The 27998-nt window shown below is 39.1% G+C and overlaps 2 protein-coding genes across 3 annotated transcripts in view; one reads left to right on the top strand and one right to left on the bottom strand.

Annotated features, from left to right (window-relative positions):
• The window catches only part of PDZD8 (PDZ domain containing 8), a 65853-nt gene extending 52391 nt beyond the window's left edge, over window positions 1–13462 (top strand). Inside the window, exons 5-6 of one of the 2 annotated variants that reach the window (XM_075612012.1) lie at window positions 16–2167; window positions 12456–13462. In XM_075612012.1, the coding sequence (XP_075468127.1) occupies window positions 16–2150 (2135 nt within the window). In that variant the 3' untranslated portion in view covers window positions 2151–2167; window positions 12456–13462. Of the gene's footprint in view, window positions 1–15; window positions 6796–12455 lie in introns of those variants that run through there. The other variant, XM_075612011.1, reaches the window with a different exon arrangement.
• The window catches only part of SLC18A2 (solute carrier family 18 member A2), a 34688-nt gene continuing 18108 nt past the window's right edge, over window positions 11419–27998 (bottom strand). The window contains exons 3-16 of the mRNA XM_075612013.1: window positions 24025–24370; window positions 23426–23484; window positions 22821–22904; window positions 21460–21552; window positions 20339–20428; window positions 19666–19709; window positions 19156–19216; window positions 17856–17951; window positions 15208–15286; window positions 14490–14541; window positions 14236–14299; window positions 13183–13302; window positions 12433–12566; window positions 11419–11800 (exon numbers count right to left, since the gene is read on the bottom strand). Of these exons, the coding sequence (XP_075468128.1) occupies window positions 11699–11800; window positions 12433–12566; window positions 13183–13302; window positions 14236–14299; window positions 14490–14541; window positions 15208–15286; window positions 17856–17951; window positions 19156–19216; window positions 19666–19709; window positions 20339–20428; window positions 21460–21552; window positions 22821–22904; window positions 23426–23484; window positions 24025–24370 (1424 nt within the window). The 3' untranslated portion in view covers window positions 11419–11698. The remainder of the gene's footprint in view (window positions 11801–12432; window positions 12567–13182; window positions 13303–14235; window positions 14300–14489; window positions 14542–15207; window positions 15287–17855; window positions 17952–19155; window positions 19217–19665; window positions 19710–20338; window positions 20429–21459; window positions 21553–22820; window positions 22905–23425; window positions 23485–24024; window positions 24371–27998) is intronic.

The raw sequence follows: 27998 nt of genomic DNA, 5'->3' as shown, positions 1-27998 counted from the left end.
TTTTCTTTTTAATAGGTATAAAAGTTACGTCATCCTTTCAAGCTTCAAAGCTGATCAAACAAGCTGGTGACAGAGTGCTTGTGTTCTATGAGAGGCCTGTTGGTCAAAACCAGTATGGTGTCGGCATGCAGGACAACTTTGGACAGTTAGAAGATTCAGCGTTTGTGTCATCTTCATTTCCCCAAAACTTTGATGAGGATACAGCCAGCCTTATTGTGGATACCGAAAACAAAGAGTTCGATACAGAGTTTGAAGTCCTAGCTTGTGAGCTAAAGCCAACAAGTGAGTTGAGAGATGAAATGTTGCCACCTATAAATCAAAGTCCTAAACGTATAGTAGCAAATCTTTCAGCAAAACCTTTGGGATCCATTTCTCCCATCCTAAACCGCAAGCTGAACCAACCAGTCCCAAAGGCTCAGTTGAAAATAAGCAAAGCTGTTGCTCCAGAGAATCAAGACCCTTTACCACAACTGAACAGAGCTTCAGCTGGATCTAGCAACAAACCACCAGTACCCCCAAGGCCTCAAATTAAACTTACCTTAACTACCTGTGAAAATCAGAGCTTTTTGGAATCGGGCGATTCCATGCTGGAAAAACCAGAGAGACCACCACCTCCATCTGGGAATGGTGATAAGCAGACTGAGAAATCTGGAAAACATGCTGAGCATGTGGAGGACCTCACCACACAAAAGCCTAATTCTCTAAAGCAGGATACTGGAAAGGATAAGATATCAGAAACTTCTAGTAGCACAAAGGATAGTGTAGATGATCACCACATCTGGGAGTCTCCGGAGGTGTTGTATAGAAACCGGCAAGGCCGGTGGTCAAGATCATCTTGTGTATTTGAAGTAGAAAGCTATCACAGATATTTGAATGTAGCTCTGTGGTGCAGAGACTCTTTTAAGACTGGCAGTCTCAGCTGTGTAGGGCATATCAGTATCAAATTGGAAGACATTGCAATAGAATGCCTCTCCACATCATCTTTGGAGTACCTTACTGCTTTCAGGTTAAATGCCCCTGAACCAAAAGCAACAGTAAGTAGAACTGCATTAAGAAGTTTAAGCATGCATAAGGGATTCAATGAGAAATTTTGCTATGGTGACATCAGTTTAAACTTTAAATATTTGATGGAGGGCGAGTCTGAGAACTCAAGTATGTTGCTGGAGAAAGAAAGGGATTTTAACTTGCTGGAAGATGTGACAACAGTTCAGAAGGAAGATTCCCAAATCCCTCAAATGTTTTTTTCCGAATCGAAGCATAATTTCCAAGACACACAGTTTCAGAACTCAACTCTATGTGATCACTGTAAAAAGAAGGTGTGGACAAAAGCTGCTTCACAGTGTGTTATCTGTGGCTATGTTTGCCATAAAAAATGTCAGGAAAAATGTCTAGCAGAAAATCCCTACTGTGTTGCTACAGGGAAAAGAGTTGATCTTGAATCTAAATCTTTGGGAAACAAAACTACAGGCATTACCAGGCATATCATAAACACCAGCTCCCGCTTACTGAATTTACGTCAAGCTCCCAAGACGCGCCAGGCAGAGCAAGGTTCTGATTTGGTGGGGCCCTCACCAAAGCACACGCCAAACAATTCAGACAATGAAAGCAGTGATACGGAGACCTGTGGAGCCAACAGCCCCTTCAAACAAGCAGCTGGTGGCAAAGGAAAACTAGTTCGGAATGAGGGGGGCTTGGATGACAGCGTTTTTATTGCTGTAAAGGAAATTGGCCGCGACCTTTACAGAGGGCTACCAACTGAGGAAAGGTTCCAGAAGCTGGAATTCATGCTGGATAAACTGCAGAATGAAATAGACCAAGAGTTAGAGCATAACAACTCACTGGTGAGAGAAGAGAGAGAAGCCACCGATGCCAGGAAAAAAACACTCCTTTCTGCCGCTTTGTCCAAGTCTGGTGAGAGACTTCAAGCCCTGACACTGCTTATGATTCATTACAGAGCAGGCATTGAGGACATAGAGTTTTTGGAAAATACTTCCCTAGGACAGCCTAGAAAAATAGGAAAATATGATGAAGAATCCATTGTAGCACCAGAAGCTGACAATACTGAACATGATGATATCGGTCAGGTGGAACCTGAACCCTTCAACTGCATATCGGAAGAGAAACTTCCTGATTCACCTGAGGCTGTGTAGTTCATTACTTTACACTGGTAATTTATTTTCATCAATATACAATTTGAGATCATTTATTTGCACTTAATAAAGGAAGTATATTGTGTACATCAACAGTTAACAAACAGTAACTAGGACATATTCACAATGCTTTCACTACTTTCTAAAGTGTAAGTAAAAAATGAAATTGTGGTGGCAGGGGTAGCCTTGCCAAGCTTAAATGTTAAGGTGAAGTCTTCACCAGCGGCACTCAGTATAGCTCCAAATTCTATCAGGATAGGGGATACATTTTTGTTTTTGCAGATGACTGCCAACACACACTCCTAGTATGCAACACTGGAGAAGAGTCATGGGAAGACTGGAACTGTCAATGCAATGGGAACTGTTGGCATTCAAAACTATATTGGATTTTTTTTCTTGCACCTTAATGGGCATCTTCAGTTGCATCTACCATTTGAACATCATAAACCCTTCTCCAGCTGCCATTGACTTTTTATTTTTATCTTTTGTGTGTATCGCATTTCTTTATCAATAATGTTGATTATATTAGGATAACTTTAACTGGCCATGTGACTAAAAATCCCCAATATCTTTAACCCCTTCCGTAACATGGGGACCAACTCTGCAATAGGAGTTAAAGTGCATAACCTTTAATTTATTTGCACTTTTGTCCTTATTTTGTATAGTGTATCTTTCATCATGTTGTTTGACATGTGCTTCCCTATATGAAATACACAAACCTCAGATACCAAAGATTTGTTTCTAGTATAGAGATGTCACTTTAAATGCTACCAATACAAGGACATCTGCTCAGTTAATGAAAAAAATGAAACCAACTCCAATGTTTAACCATTGTACTGCTTCCTAGCAGATAAGAGGTTGCATTGAAAGTATAAGGGAAGTGATTTAGCATTCCTAGTTTAATCCTTTTGTGCAAACCTTTTAATCTATGCTTTCACGGTAGAGGGAGAATGCTCCATCATTGAGGTACAAGTGTTGCAGAACTAATGAGAAAACGTGCTTGGCGCCAGCACCTTTTTACGCAATGCTTTTTGATACTTTTTTTTTCCCTTCAAAAATGGTTTTTCATAGTCTCATTTCCATCATAATGTTCCCACATTTCTGCATCCTGTGATATGCAGTACTTCCATACATGTAGTGTGGCACGCACACTCTATATACATTTTTGGAGAATGCCCCATTAAAGTCTCACGGGTCCTTAATAATAGCCGCTTTTGTTTATGGGATCCGGCAGATGCCAGTGCTGTACACTTTGGGTAATGCATTCCTTTTTAGCCTGTGTGTTATTTTTTATTTGGTAATACTGGATCAGCTAACACTGTATTAAAAAGATCTCATTTTGCACCGTCTACATAAACCAAATACCCAAAGCCTCTTTCCCACAACATTTAATTGTTGGACTATGTTGTTACTAAGAGGCTTACTACATTCATGGTAACTAGTAAGGGACCAGAAACCATTAGTTGGTGTATTTAGTCTTTAATATTTGTGCTTCTTGTTTGTCTTTTTTACTGCCAAATCTTTTTGTTCATGGAAGCAAATGCTGTTTTTAATTATTTGGTGAAGGTGTTTGTGTAGCTTGCTTTTTATACTCTTGGGGAAAAAAAATATTTCTGGTCCCCAAAGATGGTAATTGCCTTGAGCGTATTTGGGTAGTTTCGCTTAAAGCAGCAGTTCATGCAGTCATATTTGGTAGTACGCGTAGGGTCTTCTACAATCTCCAAAGTGTCCAACTTGCTCTGCAGTTAGCTGAAAACTCCCACTAACTTTGAACGTGAGTTTTTGGCTGAATACTGTGCAAACGCTAGCTTCAGGGCTTCTAGAATAAAACCCGAAATTACTTCACATTACCCCCATCCGATCTTTTCCTTCATGTCAAAAGCAAGTATTCTAAAACAGATTTTTACTTTACGATTTAATTTAAAAAGTTCTCCAGCATTACATTTAGCAATACTATTAGTGTTTTTGAATATGCACTTGACAGACGTTTGGAGAAATCAGTGATAAAAACATCAAAAGTTAAAGTTCTTAAAAATAAAAAGTGCACTTTATCCATTGAGAAAACTTTGTAGGACCAATATAGTTCATTGGCTTTAGAATATCAAACGCAAAAAAAAAATAGTCATCTATGGAATACACTAAAAATGTGCAGGAAGACTTGCCCTTATCCAATTGATTAAAGAACCTGCAATGATTGATAGTCTTGCTATTTGTACAAGAAGTTGGGAAACTTTCAATATTTACTCCATTTACAAATAGCCATTCAAAAATATATTTTGAGTACCATTTGGTATAATCTATAAAAAACGAAACCTCTATCAAACGTTTTGACTTTATATCTGTTGTAACTTGTTCTTTAATCTTGTTATCAACTTACATGATATGTATACTGAATGGATATTACTACACCTCACGAATCATATATACTGTATTACTACACAAAAGCACAAACAAGCACGCTAGTATAAGACTGCAGATCCGTAACATACTTTTAGGGAGTGAATTTATTAGAACTGCTGCTTTAAATAAAATACAAATCTCCCATAGTCTGAATTATGCATGTTTATGGTTTATAATAAAAAAAAAATCTGCTTATATTTAGGGGTGGGTTAAATGTGAATAGAAGTTTTCATTTATTGGTATTGGGGACAATAAGTGATCCACAATGTTTCCTGTCAAACACTGTCTTGTGTATGCAATTCCCTCTGGCAAAAAGACATGTTCGAGTAGAGTCAAACTCTACTATACTATGCAGACCATGGGTAGCCAACTCCGGTCCTCTAGCTACCAACAGGTCAGGTTGAGGATATCCCTGCTTCAGCACAGGTGGCTCAGTCGATGTCTGAGCCACCTGTGCCGAAGCAGGGATATCCTAAAACCATGACCTTTTGGTAACTCTTGACTGGTGTTGGCTACCCCTGATTTAGACTGATTCTCCATGTGGAGCTGAGACCTCAGTGTGGGAATGTGATTTTGTTAAACACGAGTCTGTAGTTTAGTTTTTCTGACTTGAAACACAGTTGAATTACAGTTCGAGAGAACATTGTTCCATAACATGGAACAAACCTCCTTAACCAGTACAATGCAGGCAGGTGTATATATAGGCTCAATTTTAGCATGATCTGCTCACCGTGGCCCTACCTCAAGTTTCATCCGGTTAAAAGTAGCATCTCTGCAAGTTGTCACTTGCATTAAAAGCATTTAGGTACTTGTTGGCTGCATCACATTGATATTCATCACCTGTAGCACTGCAATGACTTGTAAACAATTATCAGAAGTATATTTAAAATTGCATACGTTAAATACACAACGTATTGTTTAGTCCTGCTTATATTTTGCCCTTCAACCAGAAGTATCTAGGACAGGTGATGCAAATATTCCTATTCTCCGTTATGTCATGTTTTTCAGTTTGGCAGGTCTGTATTTCAATTTGTCACTGGAGGTATTGTGGACATTTACGACTGTGCACCTCATTCTTTTGACGTCCAATATATAATTGAACCTGCTTTTCACCATGCCCTTGGCTATACAGTGACAAACTGGAGTAAATCTAACTACACACTGAATATTAAAATTGGTTTCACAAAGTCTAGTTTTATCCTCTGGTCTATCACATTTATATAAAATCACTTTCCCTGCTAACAGCCTCACCTGACACAATGGGATAGTCCACTAAGCTTCGATACTGTTTTATCACACATTACCAGTTGTTTTAAGTGGCAGATAGCGCAGGGTTGTGATGCAATACTGTACCATGTATTTGAGCTGACTGAATCCCAGATAATATTCCCTCTTGCTAAGCAGTGCTATGCCATAGGAAAACCTGATGGCCCAATCAAGTGAAGTGAATATGGCCCTGTATGTATTAAATGGTAATGGTTTTTGGAATATCTATAAATTATGACCAGGGTTAAAATATCCAAACCATATAGACCAGCCTGGTCTTCCATGTATGTAAGCCAGACTGGCATTTACAGGGCTGCCCAAAATACCCAGATTCCTTAGACTCCCACACACAAAAATAGTTGGCTACAGGGGAAAAAAATTAGATACCAAACTTTTGTAAAACAAACTTGATGTTGCTTAGACCAGGGGTGCTGAACTCCAGTCCTCAAGAACCCCCTCCCCCAGTCAGATTGAGCCACCTGTGCTGAAGCTGTGCTATCCTTAAAACTTGACCTGGTAGGGTATCTTGAGGACTGGAGTTCAGAATCCCTGGCTTAGACGTAACTAAACACATTGTAACCTGTACTGAAATGTGTGACACATCGGGATTCACCCAGCACTTGCAGAAATGAACGAAACCCCTGTTTGTATTTATTTTTCTAAATGTTTAACTGCGCACCTGACAGGCTGGGGAAAGTTATATGCGGTTAATGATGCTGCTAATGTACCATTTATATTTTGTAAAATACAGAATTAATGTAGTGCAATATTTTTTATATACATTAGGACAGAAGTCAATCTTAACGTGGTTACATATTGTGGGGAGAAGTGTCAGCCTGGCATCCGCTGCAGTAAATCCAGAGCTTTATTGGAAGTTGTAATCTTTTACATTCATAATGTCATATTTGCAACTGCTTTATTGTAAATAGCTTCCAAAAAATAAAGAGCATTGCAGGATGTATCTTTTGTTAATAAGTGATACATGTATTATTATGATCCTTTGCTACAGTACAACTCTGTCCCCATTTCTACACTTTCCCATCAAGCAACATACCCTATTTTCAACAGAATATGAAAGTCCTTGATGGACCGTGGGTAGAATACCATTCTCTTCATCTGCATACATTGTCTAGTGTAGTCGTGCGAAATATGGCGTTTTTTCATTTTAAAGCCATACCTACGTAGCATAATTTATGCCAACAAGCACCATTATTAAACACCTGACTGCCTATACGCTGCCTTAGTTTGTTTTACAGCTGGGGTAGCCAACGCCAGTCCTTAAGGGCGACCAACAACTCATGTTTTCAAGGGGTCCCTGCTTCAGCACAGGTGGCCACCTGTGCTGAAGCAGGGATATCCTGAAAACATGAGCTGTTGGTCGCCCTTGAGGACTGGAGTTTGCTACCCGTTTTACAGCAATAGTAATGCTGTCATGGGACAATAGATCACGTCAAAGCATTGGTGTGGACTATCAAACGCAGTAATGCTGATGCAGACACGTTTGGTATACTCACTTACATTTAGTGAGTACAAAAGCAGTACCTCGCTTCAACAACCCTATGCAAGAAAAGTAATAATTTGAGTTGCAATGGCTTCTGCAGCAATGCTATGTATATACCGTACAATTAAGTCCTGGTTGCAGTGTAATTTTTGGCCCATGAAGCACAGGTGACTTGCCCAAAATCCGAATTCCTGTAGTGGGTTTTGTATACGGTTCTCGCTGCAAAAGCCATGCCATTGCTTCCCCATCCATCATTTCTATCTCCTATTTTATAGCAGCAGTTCTGTCAATTTAAATAATTTATCTTATGGAGTATTAATAATAGAGTACTGTCCTTATAGATTAGCAAGAACTGACCAGTGCAGTGAGTTTGAGGTTAGATTAACAATTGCTATCTTAAGAGAACTGATTTAATTGTGGGCAGATCAATAGCTCATTTTTTTTATTACTCTTGGGCATCCTAATCTGAGGTGAATACTTTACACATGCTCTATACTAATGGCGGCCTCACGTTTCGTACAGATATTCAGTTCTACATAGATTTTTTTTTTAAATGTAAGAGTTTAATTCACCAAATTTGCACCATAATCATGAGTCATTTTAATATTGGTTTCATCATATTGTGAGCGCGCTTTGGGGGATGATAAAATCACAGCTGTCTCTCTTACCCAAGAAATGAAGAGAATATTAAACAAATGTTACACGCTCCCTTCGCTGTAATGCACACAATTGTAAGGCTGTAATATTTACACAGCTTGAACAGTTTACTCATTAGATTTCATTTAATGTGCAGCTTTACAAACACACCATCTCCTGATTTAGGAGGGTCACCTGCTGCTTTAGAAACGCACAGAAAATGCCTCCTATGAAGCAAATACGTGGTGGAGCATTCTGACCTGAAAATAACAGGACTCACAACGTGTGACCCAGTGTAAAGGCTCAAATTCTTGTTACTTCAAGATCCTAATGTTCTAGGACAGGGGTGTCCAACTCCAGTCCTCAAGGGCCACGTTTTAAGGATATTCCTCCTTCAGCACTGTGTGGCTCAATCAGAATGACTGAGCCACCTCTGCTGAATTAGGGATATCCCCAATACCTAGCCTGTTGGGTCTTGAGGACTGGAATTCGCCACCTACTCTTCTAGGACATACGAAGGCTGCTATAGTCCGTTTTAATGCAAGCAAGGTGCATGTATTGGGCTACCAAAATTAATCATCCCCGTGGCGCTTTTGGGTTTTAGTGCCCACTGCAAGATGTTAAACGATGTCAGAACACTGTTTTGATACAGGTAGACAAAGGGAAAGCAAGTACGGTACTGACATTTTCTTCACCCTCACTAATTATTTAGGGCAAGGATTTACATAATGAGTGCCAACTAGTTATTCTGCCATAGCACAAAAGATGCCACACCTGCTCTCAAGCACACCACATTTGGGGCCTGTGTAAGGACGATGACAAAACCATTTGAAATAATAAAATGCAACATTTGCACTAGGGCTTAACATGTCAAACTTTAAAGTTTTAGTTTCTATACAGCAACATTGTCGGAAAATAATTATTAATAAAATGGAAACTAAAGTGTAAATGTGTGTATTTTAGGCAATCATTTTGTACTTATGTAAACAATATGCCTATGGCATGCCTCTTGTCAATTGCTTCAATGTTTAGTATCGGGTGAACAAACTTTACAGCGACACTCATGATAAATCTACCTAGTTTACAAGTAAAAATAAAACTATTCTATTGCCAAATTTAACTTTAGTGAGGCACTATATTTCATACAGTCTGCTAACGGACAGAGATACTGGTTAATTACATCAAGTAAATCCACTTCGAATTAATAAAATCTTAATACCTCTGTCCTTTAGGGATACAACTTTAATCAAGCTAAAGCGATGGATGCAACTCAAACATGTTGCAAGAAAGGTACCACGGTTTAAGCACCCAGAATGATAACTTGTCTCTTCAGTAAAGGTTTAGAAAGGGTCAATGGGACTTGGTGCATTGTCTCAAAGGATTATGATCTGCTATATAAAAGAACCTGTTGGAACACAATATTTGAGAAAAGGTATTCCTGAAAACACTTGTTAGAATGTGTGGCAGGCGCTCTTATTTTTTTTAAATCATTTGTAACAGGTTCTCATTCATACCACTTTAAGAACTGACCACCTGTGGTACTTGCATTTAACAATCTTAGATTTCAGTTGCCACCACTGTGTTTGGGCCACGTCTCTCTGGGCTACGGGATTACCTGAAAAATCTCCCGGCATCTCCCCCTGCAAATCCCATCAACATGGATGCGTGATGTCAACTGGTGCCGTGTGACTCCACGATGTCATGGCAACACGCATCATTTGACCCACTCGCCAGAGGAGGCAATGTTTTGAGCAGCAACACTTGACAAGCTGCTGCTGCTCGAAACATTGTCTCCTCCGGTGAGTGGGTCAGGTATGCAAGTATTTTTCTGTTTTTGTACTAGGTCACTTTATGCAATTACAGTTTGTAGGCATTACCTTGTTTGAATATGCACGCTTCATATAAATTATTATTATATAGGTGGAGAGAGCTTTGTTTCCGCCTTATTTGCTTCTATATATTATGGATCCATTGGAAAATCCTTCAATTAAAGGGATATTGAGACTTTATCAACTCCTTTTTATGTAGCGTTTTATGCATATGTTTGTAAATGTATTATATTGAGTATTCCATTTACAATCTGTGCTTAGGTTCCACAGTGAGTGCACTTATTTAATTACATTGTCTAGCCAACACGGCACGAGAACACATATTAATTAAATCTCAGAATTGTGAATTGGAAGAAGAAAAAAAAGGCAGATAACTGGGAGGTGTGAGGCCACTCAAGCTCATACGTTTGTGAGGTTGTCTTCTAGTGAGTGCTAACAACAACAAACTGAGGCCAGCAACTTGGGATGCCCCAAAACAGGGTCTAAAGCAGTGTTTCCCAACAGATGAGGTCTTAAGGATATCCCTGCTCCAGCACAGGTGGCTCAGTCAAAGTGACTGAGCTGCTAATTGACCCACCTGTGCTGAAGCAGGGATATCCTTAAAACCTGACCTGTTGGGTTTCCCTGAGGACTGGAGTTGGGAAACACTGGTCTAAAGACTCCAGGGTAGCCAGGTAGGGTGCCAAGACAAAATGTATGTTGGTCACAATAAAGTCCATAGGAAGACATTAGTCACACACACCAAAAAAAGAATCACACTGATTTACAACTTTTTTTGGGGTGTGCGTGACTTGCTTTCCTTCTAGCAAGTGAGACTGTTTGCAAATAGCACCTGTATAAATATGTATAGTTTTATACAAGTATTGAAATATTTGGAGGTTACCATTAAATCATCTGTCTTCGGTGCCCTGGGGATGGCATTTGGTTAGGCCCCCTTTAAAAAGGAACGATAGGGAGGTGCTTATGGCAGACATGTTGAAACTCCTGTAAAACACTTTGTATTGAAGCAGAAAAATAAAATGATTTGGTTTTTATGCATTTATACACATTTACATTACAGATACAGTAGTTAAAAATATATTGTATAATTATGTAATAAAATTAAATACATAAAATAAAGTTTTTCAACAATATTTATAGAAATGGCTATAAAAGCTTCTTTTTTTTCTTTTTCTTTTTTTTTTTTTACTTGATAAGGCGGTTGGCAATATGTGTAGACATCTATGCTGCTAGAAATACCCAGCAAAATATAACTTTTCAATGCTGTGTAGGAGATTCAACAGCAGACAGGTAAATGGGCTGTGTTTTTTTACTTTTGTTTTTTAAAGCCGCATTTTATGTTTGGGTTTCACCTGAATTTAAACATACAGAAATCAAAATTAAAATAATAATTGTCGGTTGCATTAAGTCTGGTGGTAATGTCTGGTGGTCAATGACCATCACACGACCGTAAATATCCCCAATGTGTACCTTGCATGGTGTAAATGAGAGGTGGCCAACTCCAGTCCTGACGAGCTACCACCATGTCCGGTTTTCAGGATATCCCAGCTCCAGCACAGGTGGCTCAATCGGAGGCTCAGTTGAAGACTCGGCGTCTGAGCCACTTGTGCTGAAGCTGGGATATCCTGAAAATCGGACCTATTGGTAGCTCTTCAGGACTGGAGTTGGCCACCCCTGCTACAAAGATACTCTAAAATTATAAAACGAATCCATGGTCTTTTGGCATTGCATTCTCCCATCTTCACCGAAACATGAAAAGCTGCTTTAATGTGGGAGAGAAATAAAATTCCTTTGGCATCTTGACTAGGTCATTGTGGTATTGATGACACGACTAAGAACAGATGTCTTTAAATGAGATGTGGGAAAACAAAGTTATGGTGTACAACCAAATAGTTAATGCACATAGCAACTGAGTATCACTCATCATTTTCCAATTCCTCTTCTGCGTAGTAGGGCTGTGCGCTGTTTTGAGTGTACATTTTTGTTTTTACAGGGCAGTTGTGATCCATGAGAATTGCCTAGAGGTAAAGAATAATAATACATTTAGCAGTTGGACTTGACGTGGAAACCCTTCTTCTTTAGATTGGTGTTGTACACCATAGTAAAGACTATGCCTGTTGTCTCACACCATGAATATCTTGGCAGGTCAGATGTGCAGATCCATTGTGCAAGATCTTTGACTTATGATCAAAGGAAAAACCACAGCCATGTAACGTTCTGAAGTTCAAAGCTGCAGTAACTACATTAGTGTTGAAAATCAATTGTTACAAAATTCACAATTCTGACCAATATTAAGTTTGAGAAATACTTGGATACATTGTCTCCAAGGTAGAAAACATCTCTGAAAAAAGTAACTAGGATAATAAAAATAAAAAATATATATATATTTTTTTTTAAAGTAATTCAGGGTAAGGTAACAAGCGTGGACCAGTGAGAAAATGTTCACACTTCTGTGGTGTGTTTTTAATTAGTGCCGCTAGAGGTTCTTCTATCCTAAACATTGCTTGCTTTGATAGACCATTTTTATTAACAACTCAGCTTTAATTTGTTGTGGTCCTCATGTCCGTGTGGAATAGTGAGAATATTGACAGATTTCATACTTTTTGTTCAGAATGGGTTTACACATTCAATGTTCTATAAAATGACTTACCATTTTTTCTTCCTTGGCGGGAGGACTCCGGAGAAATAAGCACAAAGGAGCAAAGAGAATATCCACTACTCCAATAATGGTCATTAGCCAGGGGAACCCAATGGATTTGGCTATAGCACCTCCTGCCGATGGGCCTATTCAGTCCGATGCAAGAAACACAGAAATAAACTCAATGGAATGGTGAAGCACATGTACAACAGTAGGATTCTGTATGTCTACTATAGCAGTGGTTCCTAATCTGGGGTTCATGAAAAAAAACAAAATACATGTTTAGATCTGCCTAAAACGGATCTGGAAAAATGAAACCGCTGATTTTTAAGTTCTGCAAACCAGTATTCGCAATCAAAAAGGAACTAGGGGTCCGTAGGTTCAAACAGGTTAAGTATAGCAATACTGTCATTTTTAATTTTACACACAGATTGATGTGTGAACAGGGGCAAGTGTTTGTTATTAACTCCCATTGCACAATTTACTTGGCTGTAATTAGGTGGCTCATAGCTCTGGTACAAAAGGTTGTTATGCCTTCATTCTGTAAATAAAAAACTAAACGTGTTATGGGAAATGAATGGAATGAACACACCTGGAATTTAAAAACAATTCTATATTCCTGTGTCATATCACCGCCAGTGGAAGTGAGAGAACTGTTTAATCGTCAAGTCCCCTGTGACTAGATGTTGTTATGTATTGAGTGATAAATGGAACAATACAGCACTGAGTAAATTACACAGAGTGAGCAAAGAGAATCCTTACCTAGTGCAAATCCCATACAAAAGGCCACATCTGCAATGGCGTAAACACTGCCATAAACCGAAATATGGCGAAGATCTACCAAATAGCCCATAATAGGCATCATGGACGAATCCACCATCCCTGGTGGGGAGATTAAAATAGGCTTGGTTATATACTTTCCACTGATTGTTTCCTATAGGACTTTTAAGTGAATTCTTATCGTGTGCAGTAAATGCCACCATGAAATACATGGAATGATTGCACAGGTCAGGGGTGGCCAACTCCATTCCTCAAGGGCAAACAATGGGTCAGGTTGTCAGGATATCCCTGCTTCAGCACAGGTGGCTCAGTCATAATGACTGAGCCACCTGTACGGAAGCAGGGATATTTTGACAACCTGACTTCTTGTGGTGGCCCTTGAGGACAAGTGTTGGCTACACATGGCATTGGTGGATAACAGCAGACATACTGTAACAATGTAAACATGAGCACGAAATCCCTGGCCTAAAGAATGAAGAGCTAGGCTGCAATTATACTGCACGTGACGGTGCAAACAAAATACAGGCCCTCACATGCCGGCCATAGTGCACACGACCACGCGGCAGAATTTTGAAGCGACAAATTTTGTTTTTTCGCATGACGGCCACATCAGCGGTTCAGCCAATGAGGGCGAACCAGCTTGGTGACATCGCGGCCATGCCTCCCCATCAAAGGCCATGGATCGCTCGGGCAACAGGCACATGCGACTCCCTGTGCTTAATCGCACCTGCACTATAAAACGCAGCCTAAGATAATGTCTCTTCTCTTTACGCCATCATTGATGCTTAGGGGGTTATTCATTAAACTGTGACAGTGCTAATCAGGGTAATATTGCATGGAAACTCACTTTAGTCAATATAGGGACAAATGTTTACTTGAGATCCACAAATCGATGAGCAAAATTAAAGTTGGTAAAAATAAAAAAATAAATGATTGTAAGATAATTCACTAGGAAAAGACACTGGCCATGTATATAAAAATCACTGATCTGAGCGTAAACTACCACTGATATAAGCAAGTACTGGTAGAACTTACCTATTGCAAATCCAACACCAAAGTTTGGCGCTATAAGTCCATAGATGTTTTTTGCAAAAGGTACCTAAATTACAACATGAAAATTAAGATTGTTACAGTGCCTGCTTTTCAGAAATTATCTTAGCACATGGTGTATCTGCTATTTTTCTAATTCAGTTCTATAAAGTTTTGCTTCAATTATCTGTTGTTTTCATTCCGTTTTCCAGACCATTAAAAGATAAAAGTATCATACAGTGTATAGTGCTTATACTCACACATATAATGCTTATTCCCACCAAGATCATCCCAATGAAGGCACAGAGCCACCTGGGAAGCAAATAAAGGTGTTTTAAGTGGGAGAGGAGAGAGAAAATGTGGATGCAGAGATTATATCCAAGGTAGACATGGCTATGCCTCTCTTTAGGGCAGGGGTGGGCAACTCCAGTCCATAAGGGCGACTAGTAGGCCAGGTATTAGGGATATCCCTGCTTCAGCACCGGTGGTTCAACCTAACCCGTTGATGGCCCTTGAGCACGGGAGTGGCCCACACCTACTTTAGGGTGATATCACACAGTAGTCATGTGTTGGCCATTAAAACACGCTTCTTGGTTCCAGTTCCCATCTTCAAACCGTATCCCAGGGGCGATGGTGGGAAAATAAGTCATCTTAACTGTGATGTCAAGTATTAATAATAAAATGTTTCCTTCCTACTGTTTTGCCTTAGACCAGACACTGTCAGATGCATGAATGTCTCGGTGGTGTAACTATAAAGTGCTTCATACTTCAAAAGGTACTATAAAATGTAAAATATTGTACAGTAAATACACCAAAGGAGAAAAATGTAATCACAATGCAGTTGCAATTTATACAAAAGTTATGTTACTGTATGTTTGCAAGACTGAACTAGCAGAAAATGTCCATTACATTTTACCACCAGTCTCCGCTACTGATTACATCTGGAACGGCGAGTAACAATGCAGTAATGAATCCTACCTTCCTATCCTGTGCGCTAGCATCCCGAAGATATTGGTTCCAATGAGATAAGAGATACTGGCTGGGATGAAAGCAACACCTGCAATATAGCAGCAAGTCCCCTTATCAGTAGAAGTGTCAATATGAATGAAATATTAATGAAAAGATATACGGCACATACTTAATATCCGGTTGCTCAGTAATCTTGGGTACAAACCAAAGGAATCACCATCCAATATAAGATGTGTACAGGAATAAGGTCAGGAAGATAAGAGAAATGGTTCTGCATAGTGAGAATTATCATAGAAGGTGTATGTCTGAGGTACAGCACACATTTCTCCCCCAAGGCTGCCGACTGAATTTAATGGTTAATTGAACAAGATCCGATGTGGCTTATCGCACGATAAACGGACGCTTCCGTGCTTATTAAATAAACCCCTTAATGGGAAGGTCCTGCATTTAAAAGGAACAGTCCCAACTCAAGCAGGGATAGTCAATTGTCCCTAATCTGAGGATCGTTTTGACTTTGTATGCCTTTAACCGAGTTTAGTCGTGGGACAGGTGGACAGTCTGCCACGTTAGGTCTATAAAGAGTGGTGACAGCATGACAGCAGAAAAAAAAAAAAGCTTTATTCATACATCAATACTGCAGAATAAATGAGTACTTCAGTATTGGGTGATACCTTTTTTATTTGGACTAACAATTGATATAATAAGGCAATCTTTCAAGAGTTTTCCCTCTTCCTCAGGTCAGCAATACTGATTTACCTAACTTACATCAATTTACACACTTACATCAATACTGTGAAACCACTAGCTAGATGCTTTTCACCAAGGAAATCACCCATGGTCACAATTAAGGGTCTCTACTATCCTTGTATAAAAGTTGGTGAGCGTGTTCTCTCTTTGTATTTCATGTGGAGTTGTGCGATGGAGGAGCAGCAGCAGAACAAATAGATTTTGCTTTTTTTTTTTAAGGAAAAACTCAATTTACTTTCACCTTTTTGCTATCTCCAGCATCATAAGTGACATCATAGATCTAATATTGCCTCTTTACTCCTAAGCAGAAACCAAGCATTTATTTTATATGTCATTTTGTATAGCTTCAATATTTTATAAGTGCATGTACAGTATTAAGATGTTGAGTTTACATTTTGAAAATGGTACAACCTGCCTAATAATAACACATAGAAATTGCAGCTGGGTTTCTAAGCCAAACAAAAGATGATCTAATGCAGGGGCGGCCAACTCCAGTCCACAAGGGCCACCAACAGGTCAGGTTTGATTGAGCCACCTGTGCAGAAGCAGTGACTTCCTGGAAAACTGATCTGTTGGTGGCCCTTGAGAACTGGAGTTGGCCACCACTGATCTAGTGGACAAAAAAACAAAATCACACACCCCAATTGTGTGTCTTTTCTAATCTACCACGTATTTAATACAAATCAGGAAAATTCTAACAAGAAGTAAAGTATAAATACATTGTCAATATCTGCAAAAATACAATTGGCAGCACTCAAAAAATAACTCAAATAAGAGGCTGACACAAAGGCTGTGATCCTGTTTTGAGGCCCATTGCATTGTTGGACCTCTGTCAGTGGTTCAATAGTTCAGGTGGATATGTTCTGAGGTTACAGGGGCTGTGTGTGGATGTTAATGCAATGGATTTTTTTAGGATGTGTATGGCAGCACCTGTTCAGCCACAAATGTTTGTATCCAATTAGCAATCATAATATACTCGTGATTTTGCCAAGCGTTAGGATAAGGAGTTGATGTAAGACATGTTTGTGTACAACAATATGCTCTGGATGTATAAATTGTACTAAAGTTCTTCCCAAACGTGTAATCAGAAGCCATCTATGAATCAATCAGCACTCTGCTACCTTTTCCAATTCATCATACATCATTTTAAGCAATAGACAGCAAAATGATGGTTTACTGTGAGAAGCAGCAGCCAGTGTAGGTACAGTACACATGTAAATGCAAAGAATAAAAATAGTATATTCCTTGAATAATTCAGGGGGAAAAATGAAGGCATTACAATGGAAATCATACAAAGGCTTGGTCGGAGGTTACATTAACACAATGTCATTTTAAAATAGAAAAATACAGACTACATATTATCTTATGGTCTTGGTACGAATGTGAAATTTTTTAAAATGACACAAACTAGAGAAGACGCAACCAGAGTCAGCCAGATGCTGCATACAGGCACAAGGAAAAGTCTCTTGTCATTGCAATTGTCAAAGGTAAAACTCCCATCTAGGTAACAGCGACATGTAGTGCTGACTTGCAGGACCAGGACATACCCAGAGGGAGAGGGGGAAAACTGGACGAGATGCTTCTCCACAATGTACACGAGTATCTCAACGCACGAGGATGACACCAACTCCTGACTCGAAAAAGCAATGATAAACTGCCTCCAGCCCCTGCCATGTTGACTCACTTTTCTTGTGAAATATTTTTACTTAACGCAAATGTCTCTGGAATGAATAGGACATTTACATATACATATGTATGATTTGGGCAGGATGGAAACCGAGAAAAAGGTCATCAGTGGGGTCTGTTTCCTAAAATCCCTGTGTGAATGTTGTTAAACAATAGAAGTAACTGCCACAAAGTATGTCTTAAGAAGCAATAGCCTACAGAAATAAGACTGAGGGATACTTTACCGAGTTGCCATTGTCGAGAGCACATGGTCTCCATCATCCATATTGGCAAGGCTGGCTCCAGCATGGCAATAGCCATATTGGCAAAGCAGATGGATCCTAAAACAAAGAGTGATAATGCGGTATTTTAGAGGTGTGAGTGGTTGTTCACCCAAACTGACTGCACAGAGGACATCTGATGTGGTAAAATAATTTGTTACAATCATATTTTCTACCTGTCATTTAATGTGTAAGCCTCAAGAAAACAAAAACATATTTATGATATATGACCGTAAAACAAGGATGTAGAAGAATAGCAATGTCAGATAACCCACTTCCATGCAAAATATATATATATTTCTATAACTATTTTTCCAAAACAGAAACATAGTGGAGAATTTCCCAATCAAGAAAGTAGAAGAGGAAATCAAGGCAATTTGGGATATGTACAACTTCCTGATTTAACATCTTTTATGGGATTCTGTAATAGAGCTGGCATAGAGACTTTTTCTAAACACTGCTTTAAATGTTTGCTCTTGACCACACATGACATTATATAAGTTAGGGTGGGTAAGAAAGGTGACACTGAGTGCTCATTTGCATGTCATTTCCCAGAATCCCTATCTGCATTGGAAGCACTGTATGCTGGGAGATAATGGGGAAAGGCAGGGTTGCAGACCTGTCTGAGATGTGTGTGTGCTCGCAAGTGGGATTATTATATACTCTCGACTTTTGCAACTTTATAATGGAACAAATGTTGCTGTTATTTCAAAGTAACTAGAGATCCTATCCAAAGCGTATGTGCTATAATTGTGATATTTGGCATTATACTTTTGTGCATAGATTTCAAGCTCCCCTGGCAGTGCGGGGGTTACAAAATGTCTTGCATGATTAAACAAGAGTTCAAATAGAAAATGGGTTATATAAGGGGTGGCCAACACTGGTCTTCAAGGACCACCAACAGGCCAGGTATTGGGGATATCCCTGCTTCAGCACAGGTGGCTCAATTAGTGCCACTGATTAAGCCACCAATGCTGAAGCAGGGATATCCTAAAAACCTGACCTGTTGGAGTGTTCGTGATCTGGAGTTAGCCAACCATGGGTTATATCTATGGCCAATTGCTATCACAAAGCCTACATTGTTTCCTAAATCTCACTGGACACGTGCTTTGCACACTGTTTATTTAAAGCTTGCTGTCTCTGGATAAGATGTCAAACATATTGACGAGAATTTACAATAGGCTGCTATAGTAAATGGGAAACATGGTTTGTAACTGCAGACACAACAGTATAACGAGAGTAGAAATGAGAAATAACAGTGTACCTGCTGCAATAAGGATATAAGGGTCTTTCAGAAGGGTAAATAGTGAAGTCCCCGTCTGACTCTGCAAAATAAAAAGAGGCTGTGAGTTGAGGATCTTACACATCCACCGCAACTGCAATGTGTAAATGTGTTATTGTGTGATTGATCCTGAAAGTTTGAATCCAGAAGCCTCTGGGTTTTGGGTTCACCTCATATAATGTTAGTATCTTGGCATGTTCTTCTCCTTAGTGTGTTAATCATGATTTTTTTAATCTCTAGCGTCTCAGATTACCATAGTTATTGGAAGGTGTGGCTCAGCAATGAACTGACTAAAAAACACTGAGCTTGAAGCCTGGTTCAAATCCCGGTATCGGCAACTTGTGACCTTGGGGAAGTCACTTAACCTCGCTGTGCTTCAGGCTCCAAAAATAAGCTCCACGGGTCAGGGATCCGTGCCTGCAAGAATTCCCCCCTCCCCGCAGCTGATCAGCTGCTTTATACAATACTGCAGCATGGCGCAGGCCTACTCACTTCTGGTTGTACGCATGATGGCTGGAGAACAAACAGCTGAAGAGCTACAAGTGAACGAAAGCAAGAAACTGTTATAAACAGGTCAGGGACTAATACAGGCTGATCTAATAGTGAGGATTGGAATAGTGGAGGATTCCACAAGGCAGTATTTACTAAACTGTGCTAAGCTGTAAGGCAGCTTCAAGTGAATGCATAGCCTTATGTCTTAGCACTGCTTAGTAAACATGGCACACAGTGTTCATAGGCTGCTGTGTCTGTGTAATTTTGTTGGGTGAGAGGACGATTCTGAGCATACAGTCACTTTTTATTTATGTGCTACTGTCTAACCCTTTGAAGGACTCACATGGGGCCTATGCTGTCATCTTCTCTTTAGCTCAGCGGTGGCCAACTCCAGTCCTCAAAGGCGACCTATAGGTCAGGCTTTAAGGGTATTCTTGCTTCAGCATAGGTGGCTCAGTCAATGACTGCACCACCTGTGCTGAAGCAGGGATATCCATAAAAGCTGACTTGTTTGGGACCCTTGAGGACGGGAGTTGGCCCCTCCTGCTCTAGCTATTGCAATAGTGTATGTGGACTTATTGAGCCAAAAATCTCTACTCCTTGAGATATATGCCGGAGTTAGCCCAGGAACAGCACTATAGAACCTTCAGATAAAACGTTGTGCATTACTGACCTCCATCCAGCAGAACCAGCACGGCTAACACCAAAAATGGGGCTGTCTTCCCCACAAATTCATACAAGATGCTTCCAAATGGAGGCCCCACTGAAAAGGAAAGGTAAGGGGTGTAATGTTAGGAATTGTTTCATTGTGACGTTTCTCCTCTGTGCGGTGTTTTTAACATTTGCATAAAATCTCTCAAAACAAGGTTTCCGTATTCACAATGTTCTGCAATGACAAACTCAGAACTTGTATGGAACATAAATACATGTCGCAAACAACTTTTCAATGCCGTTTTCTGATATCTTTCAAAAGGTTTTTGTGCTGACGGACTTTTTTTTACTCAAAGGTGTGATTTATTCTATTTTTTGTAATATATTCTCATTCAATGCTGTGTGTGTAACTTATTAACAATGCTTTTTTGTTGGGAAAAAACATAAATAATAAAATATATATAAATAATAATTATATATATATATATATATATATTTTTTTTTTCCTGGCATAATGAGCCATATTTACTAAGTGATGCTATTCCTCCAGATACAGTATATTCCTATTCCAGTGCCGGGAAACAACATATGGATCCTGCACTTGATCCAGGCGTAAGGTACCTCCCAAAAGGTGCTTTCTGAAATAGCACTGCTTAATAAACATGGCCCATAATCCTTAAATAATCCTCCTCCTGTGTAAATCTGCATTTCTTTTTTTCCCCCTTTTACATTTCTTTAGTGGTAAAATGGGTTGTTTTCAATCCAACCGGAAGCACTGTCTCTCGGCAGAATGCAAGGCATGAATGTTAGTGTATCATGGTTACGTGTGATATTCACTAACTGAATACAGATACAAACCCAATCCCTTCCTATTCTTACATCTTTCTACACACAATATGACGAGCTATTCCCCAATGTATATAAAAGAAAAATCTGCTTTATTAATTATGCACTTCATCATTACTTTTTGAAACCCAGTTTGAGCACAGCATGTAACTTCCATACATTAATAAGTACATATGTATTCTATATGGCACCTATGAGATATTACAAGGCGTTCGATAAGCAAAACAGCAAACGTGAATCCATGACAGCTTTGGACAAAGCAGCGGACATAATATTTGCTTACACTGATACACTGACCTAGCACTCCCAGAGCCAGACCTCCTAAAGCAACTCCCATGGCGTTCCCCCGCTCTTCATCGTCTGTGTAAACACTGGCCAGCATGCCCATACCTACAGTAGACCAGACAAAACACACAGACCTTTGTATGCATGGGGTTTACAGTGCAAACCTCATATTCTGCTGTCAGCCACTGTAGCTGGCAATGTTGATCTCTAGGGGCTGCAAGTGAAACATGGTAAATAGAAAGAACTGAGTATCTCACAGCGCTACAACCTTTATAATTGACCTTTATAATAGAGGAAAGGAACATTGGATTTACATGCCCATATATTGTAGAGTAACAAAATCATTCAGGTAAATACTGCAGGTTTTATTTATTTTAGGTTTGTTTGCTTTGTGTTTCTTTTTCTTTAATTTGCACGTGAAAAGAATAAGCAGAGTACAGAATCTTTAAAAGAAATAAGAGATCTGCATGCATGCAATAAAAAGCACATATCCCATATTCTTCTTGTGCACATATATTCTAGAATTAAATTACTGTACATATTAAACATCAGATATTCAGTGATGGCTAGAACAAATGCCTTGATTGTTCTGATGGTGTTCTAAGAAAACAAGGGGATGATAGCTCTCTGATCATTAAATAATAGATTTTTGCGCTAATCATATATGACCCTGTAAGAGGGTGCCTTCCCTGTCTATGTAGCTTTAGAGGAAAACCTGTGTGGAGGGCTTGAGCCCAGCTCTGAGCAGCTTAAATAAGAGCTGACTGTCCAAATTAACCTGCTCAGCTGGCTTGTTACGCCTTTAAAAAAAAGTCTGAAGCCCTCAGTGCTAGGGAGATCTCTTCTCCAGGGAGATACCCTGGACGGCAGGGGAGATCACAGGGGGAACTACCTCTCCCTGGCCCAAGAAGGTATTGGCTTGGACCATTGAGGAGAGAAGCCCTGCACAAGGACTTTCAGACTCCTACCACAGTTGAAGGTAACTGACCTCCACCCTGTTTTGTCGTTTGTTGTTGGTAAGGGGCATAGCCATCTACCCCTAAGTAGGGGGTATGCAGTTGTTTAGTTAGCACTCCATATAGGAGTTAGGTCTGTTTGTTTTCCTTTATACCTGTTTTGCTTATCCCAAGCTGTTTATGTTTTGAAGACACCGGCTAATAAAAGCCGATTTTGATTTTCCCTTAAAACCCCCTCCGGTTTTAAAACCCTCTGCACACATCTCCTACAGCCCCCGTTACAGTATAGACATATAGCAATGGCATAATTTTGTCTTGTAGACACGATGCGGGAATGAGCCACACACCTCCTCACATGCTTTCTCCCAGCACATGCAAGTGGACACAGCCATTCAGAGATAGGTTGTGTAGACATACCTGCTACAGAAGAGCACGATGAACCAATCCCTTGGAGGGATCTAGCTATGAAGAGCAAGGTGTAAGTTCCTGAGAAAGCAAACACTGCAGGGAGAAAACAAATACGTGGTAACTCATGGATCATTAGCACACTGCCCAAATTGACTAAATGAAAAGAATATTACAGTGATTGGGAACGCCTTATGTTGGAAGAGGTATGATTGTCTCTTACTTAGGTGCACGTATATTGTACAGAATAATGGGAGAGGCATACACGGACATAAAAGTAAGATCACTTCACTAACGCAATAAGTAAAAAAATATCAAAGCTCCTTATGCTAGAACATCCTCCACTGGTGAGCAATGGACAACTGGCCCATATCAGATTCGTTATGTTGGCCAATACTACTTATTACACAGCAATCGAAAAATAAACTGCATAACTGATATGTATTTCCCTCTGACCAGTCTTTAATAATATATTGTTCCAAAAATTGGGGTAAACAAAAATCCATTGATTTCAATTGTGTCAATACTGTAATATCAAATGTATCTGGATTAAGTTACTATGAGACCTGAGACAACTATCCACAGGAGTTATTGTGGGGTGTCAGACAAAAACTTACTGACTGTTGAAAGAAACATGATGCAGAATCCAGCAAACATGGGGATCTGGTAACCTATTCTGTAAAGGAAAAGTTACAAAACAGGACATTATTATTATGGATTCTTGCATGTATTTATTTACGTATACCGTAGTGAATGGATTAGGAAAATATTACATTATTTTAACAATTCATTATGTTGCTCTCTAACCTGTGAGAGGAACTGATCACTTCAGGACGACCTGATTTAATCATTTTTGCTTTGTGGTTAGCTATGTACAACATTTGTGTTGGGTAGCACAAAGTAATGTAATTGCTGTAAAATGGTACTATTGCTAGAATAAAGTAGAATAAAAAAGTATTTTTGCATTATTGACTCATATCTCTAAAGCATTCCTATGATTGACTCATATGTCTACAGCACGATCCTGTTGGCATTGTACACTCGGGTACCATCAGTTTTATATTTATTTTTCCTCTTAGAAACATGCTGTGTACAATGTTTTTTCTCTGCGCTTCCTTATGAAATGGTAACCAAAACGCCTACGTTTTCATAAGAAGCCTCCTGTAAATGTTTCCTCTTTGTAATTCCAGAATTGTTTTAATCAAATAAAACGTACCTGTTGGTCATTGGCCCTATGAATGGGTTAGTCAATAGCTGCACGGTTGCCTTGGAAGCAAACAATAAACCAACTTTAACATTTTCATTCAGCAAACTGGAGTCTGCTTTGGGGCAGTCAGAGGGAGCAGGAGTGGTACTGATTGCAGTGTGCCGTGTTGCGACCAGTCCCAGCTCTTCCAGTTGCGCTCCCTCCGTGATATTTCCAGTGATCAGAGTAGAGTTGTCAAAATAGGAGAAAATACTCTGAAAGCCATTGGAAGCTGTAGGTGGACTTGGACCTTCTTGGAGATCAGTTGTGTTTGACTCATGTTCCATGGCGTACAGGTAACTGGGGATTATGGGGACTGGGAAGGTAAAAAGATGTTGAGAATGAATGCAGTGATATGGAAAGAAAGTTATAAAGTTAAAAGGTAGAAGAGAAATTCAACCGCTCACCTATATATATATTATTACAGTCCTGTAGATAATGAGGTAGGTGCATGGAAGTGTAACATATATGACCACGAGATCTCAAAAGATATTGAGTAAAGAACCCCACTTGTCTGCACTCTTTACCTAAATATGGGTGTGTTATACCTAATTGCCAAAGGCGGCACAGAAAGTCCCTGTCAGAGTATGGAACCGACGAAAAACAAAAAATTATTTAATACATCAAAATATCACACTTAATTGTTAAAATAAATGCTAAAATTTCAAAAATCCCCATATGGGAGCGGGGGAGTGGGAACAAAATGATGCTTTCAAGATACTTATACCGCAAAGCCTATGTGAACGCAGGAGGGGAAATGTAATCTCTGACTACAGTATTACAGTAGTAAATCAATCAGATATTTTCTTTTGTTCCCACTCCCCCGCTCCCATATTTGGGATTTTTAACATTTTAGCATTTATTTTAACAATTAAGTGTGATATTTTGATGTATTAAATAATTTTTTGTTTTTCGTCGGTTCCATACTCTGACAGGGACTTTCTGTGCAGCCTTTGGCAATTAGGTATAACACACCCATATTTAGGTAAAGAGTGCAGACAAGTGGGGTTCTTTACTCAATATCTTTTGAGATCTCGTGGTCATAAAAGTTAAAAGGTAGTGAGAATAAATGCACCATCCGGCCCTGGTAGACAACTTACTGTCCATTAAAGACAACCCACTGTAAGGTATCTTCCAGCACCGAAAAGTGTCATGGTAGAAGATGCCCAATGCCCTCAATCTAGTTGTTGACATAGAAATTTGTTTATGGGGCAAGAGCATGGATGAGCTCTTCAATTAACTTAATATGCCATTTATTGCAAGCATCTAAAAGCCAGGATTCATCAAGCTCCGCTGCAGGGTACCACACCCCGATCCGGCATTGACTGCCCATAAGGTTAATGGGAGTTGATGCCGGATTGGGGTGCGATACCAGAGCTTGATGGATCTGCTCCCAAGTCTCAGGTCTATTATCGATAGCTTTATAAATGCAGCAGGTGATTTTCAGTTGGAGGAGAGGTAAAGAATTGACAATAAACTTATGATGGGTAAAAAATTGTTAGTTGTTAGACAAAAAAAGTGGTAGGCAGTGCACTCCTATTTGTAATTATACGTTACAATTAGGTTGCCGAGTGCTTCCGACCAAACAAACATGCAGCAATTTGTTGACATCAGTACAGTGAAAAATAGATCCAAAAGATAGTTATGAAATAAATACTGTTTATTTAGTTACGAAATAAATACAGTTTATTTAGTTACATCAGTACATACGTCTGATCAACGTTTTGGCTCTTATTGATTTTTTTTTATAGAACGCTCTTTTGGAGTGCCTGGAAATATTTTTCTCTGAGTAAAAAGAAAAATGACAACTTTTTATCATACAAGATACAGCAAACACAAGAGTCCATCTACAGGTCTTCCCGAGAGCCCCAAAACCTGCTTCAGTCCGGTTACAGAGATACTTTAAAAAAAAATCTAGTTCACTGTTTAAAATAATGATGAATAAAAATAATGGAAAAACCTAAATCATATAACTGTAAAACATCATTTTTTTAAAACAAAATTTAAAAAACAAAAAAGGTGTTTAGAAACACCTTAAGTTTTTAACTCCACATTAGAGATGGACACTTGGCCTGGTGATCTAGCTTAGGTTCTAAATAATTTTGGTTCTGGATCTAAAAATCTTAAGGGATTTGGTTTTGGAATGTAAGGTCCTCACAGGTTATTTCACACAGCTGGATTTTCCCCCATCTCTGCTTTTTATTGAACCTTCATGAAAGTTTCTAATAAGTTGTGTTTCTACTTTTAAGGCCTCACAGGCCTCGTCATAGACTTGTGAAGTCTCGTAAGCTTGTGAGTACCCTTCGCTATAACGATCTGTCGTACATCTGTGCATCTCCAGGAATAATCGTCAGATTAGAATAATTGAAATGTAACATGTATATGTCACATGCAATTTAAACTCAAACTTATTGTGTGCGCTCCTATTCGGAAAACTTTGGCTTAGATTTACTGAACTAAATAATCAAAATATAGAAAACAGACAGCACAATCTTATGCATGAGATGAGCTATGTACTGATGGTGCAACGGGAACAAAAAGGGACCACAATTCCCTTGAAAAGTAAAAAACAAAAAAGGAGTTGTCCTTAGCACGCAGGTAAAAAAATAAATAAAGAAATTCAGGAGAAGCCAAAAAAAATAAAAATCAGAATTTTTACTTAAGAAAAAAGAGGCACATAAGCTTAATCGTCAAATGTACATACTGTACATAAAACAAGATGCATCATGAGCGCAAACCCTACTGATATAAAACCTTTTATATCCAAAGAACTGTTGGAAGCAGTCTAATAAATACATCAAAACGGCACCCTGCCTATATACACACACACACACGCATGCACACACGTATATAGTACTTAGATTATAGTCAAGACATAATATGTAGAAACAGAAAAATGTATGCATATCTACTAGAAACATATATATATATATATATATATATATATATATATATATATATATATATATATATATATATATATATATATATAAACACAGAAAAGGAAGCCTCTAAAAAGCACTCAGACAAATTATGCAAAATAATAATAGTAATTTATTAAATCAAAATAAGATGAAAAACAAAAAAACAGCTAGCTGAAACCCTGCCTGACTGAACAAAATAAATTTGAATAGGACAACCCCAAAAAGAAAAAACCCTTTGACTACCATAAAAAAAAAAACCCCCATAATATGATCAAAACCTCAGAACATGTAACCACTATGGGGACAAAGTTCCCATAGTGATCCACAACCAGCCGGTCGTATAAAGGAGATAATGAACAAAAAAAGAAACCAATAAAGGAAAATAAATAATAAACCTCTAAAGAAAATAAATAAACAAGAAATGGTAGAATATAACAGGCATACTATGCTAGTGTACGGGGCACTATAATAGGAAGACCTATAAGCATGAAGCTATGAATATAGTACATGACAGCAAAAAACATTATTTGAAAGGTACTTCAGTGACCCAAACACAGATATCAAAGATGACATATAGAGGAGAGAGACCCATATAAATGAAAGCAGTATATAATGACTGCAAGTTGGTAATAGTACATGAGGATACAGGCATACCCCGGTTTAAGGACACTCACTTTAAGTACACTCGCGAGTAAGTACATCTAGCTCAATAGACAAACGGCAGCTCACGCATGCGCCTGTCTGCACGTCCTGAACAGCAATACCGGCTCCCTACCTGTACCGAAGCTGTGCGCAAGCGGGGAGACTATAGAGCCTGTTACACATGTGTTATTTACATCAGTTATGCACGTATATGATGATTGCAGTACAGTACATGCATCAATAAGTGGGGAAAAGGAGTGCTTCACTTTAAGTACATTTTCGCTTTACATAAATGCTCCGGTCCCATTGCGTATGTTAATGCGGGGTATGCCTGTACTCAGCTCCTGTATGACTGTGGTGACTGGAAAGTCCTGAATA

This window comes from Ascaphus truei, chromosome 8 (genome assembly GCF_040206685.1).
Source record: "Ascaphus truei isolate aAscTru1 chromosome 8, aAscTru1.hap1, whole genome shotgun sequence".
In the NCBI taxonomy this organism is placed as follows: Eukaryota; Metazoa; Chordata; class Amphibia; order Anura; family Ascaphidae; genus Ascaphus; species Ascaphus truei.
Note: the sequence above shows the minus strand (reverse complement) of the source record. Positions and strands in the feature narration are given on the sequence as shown.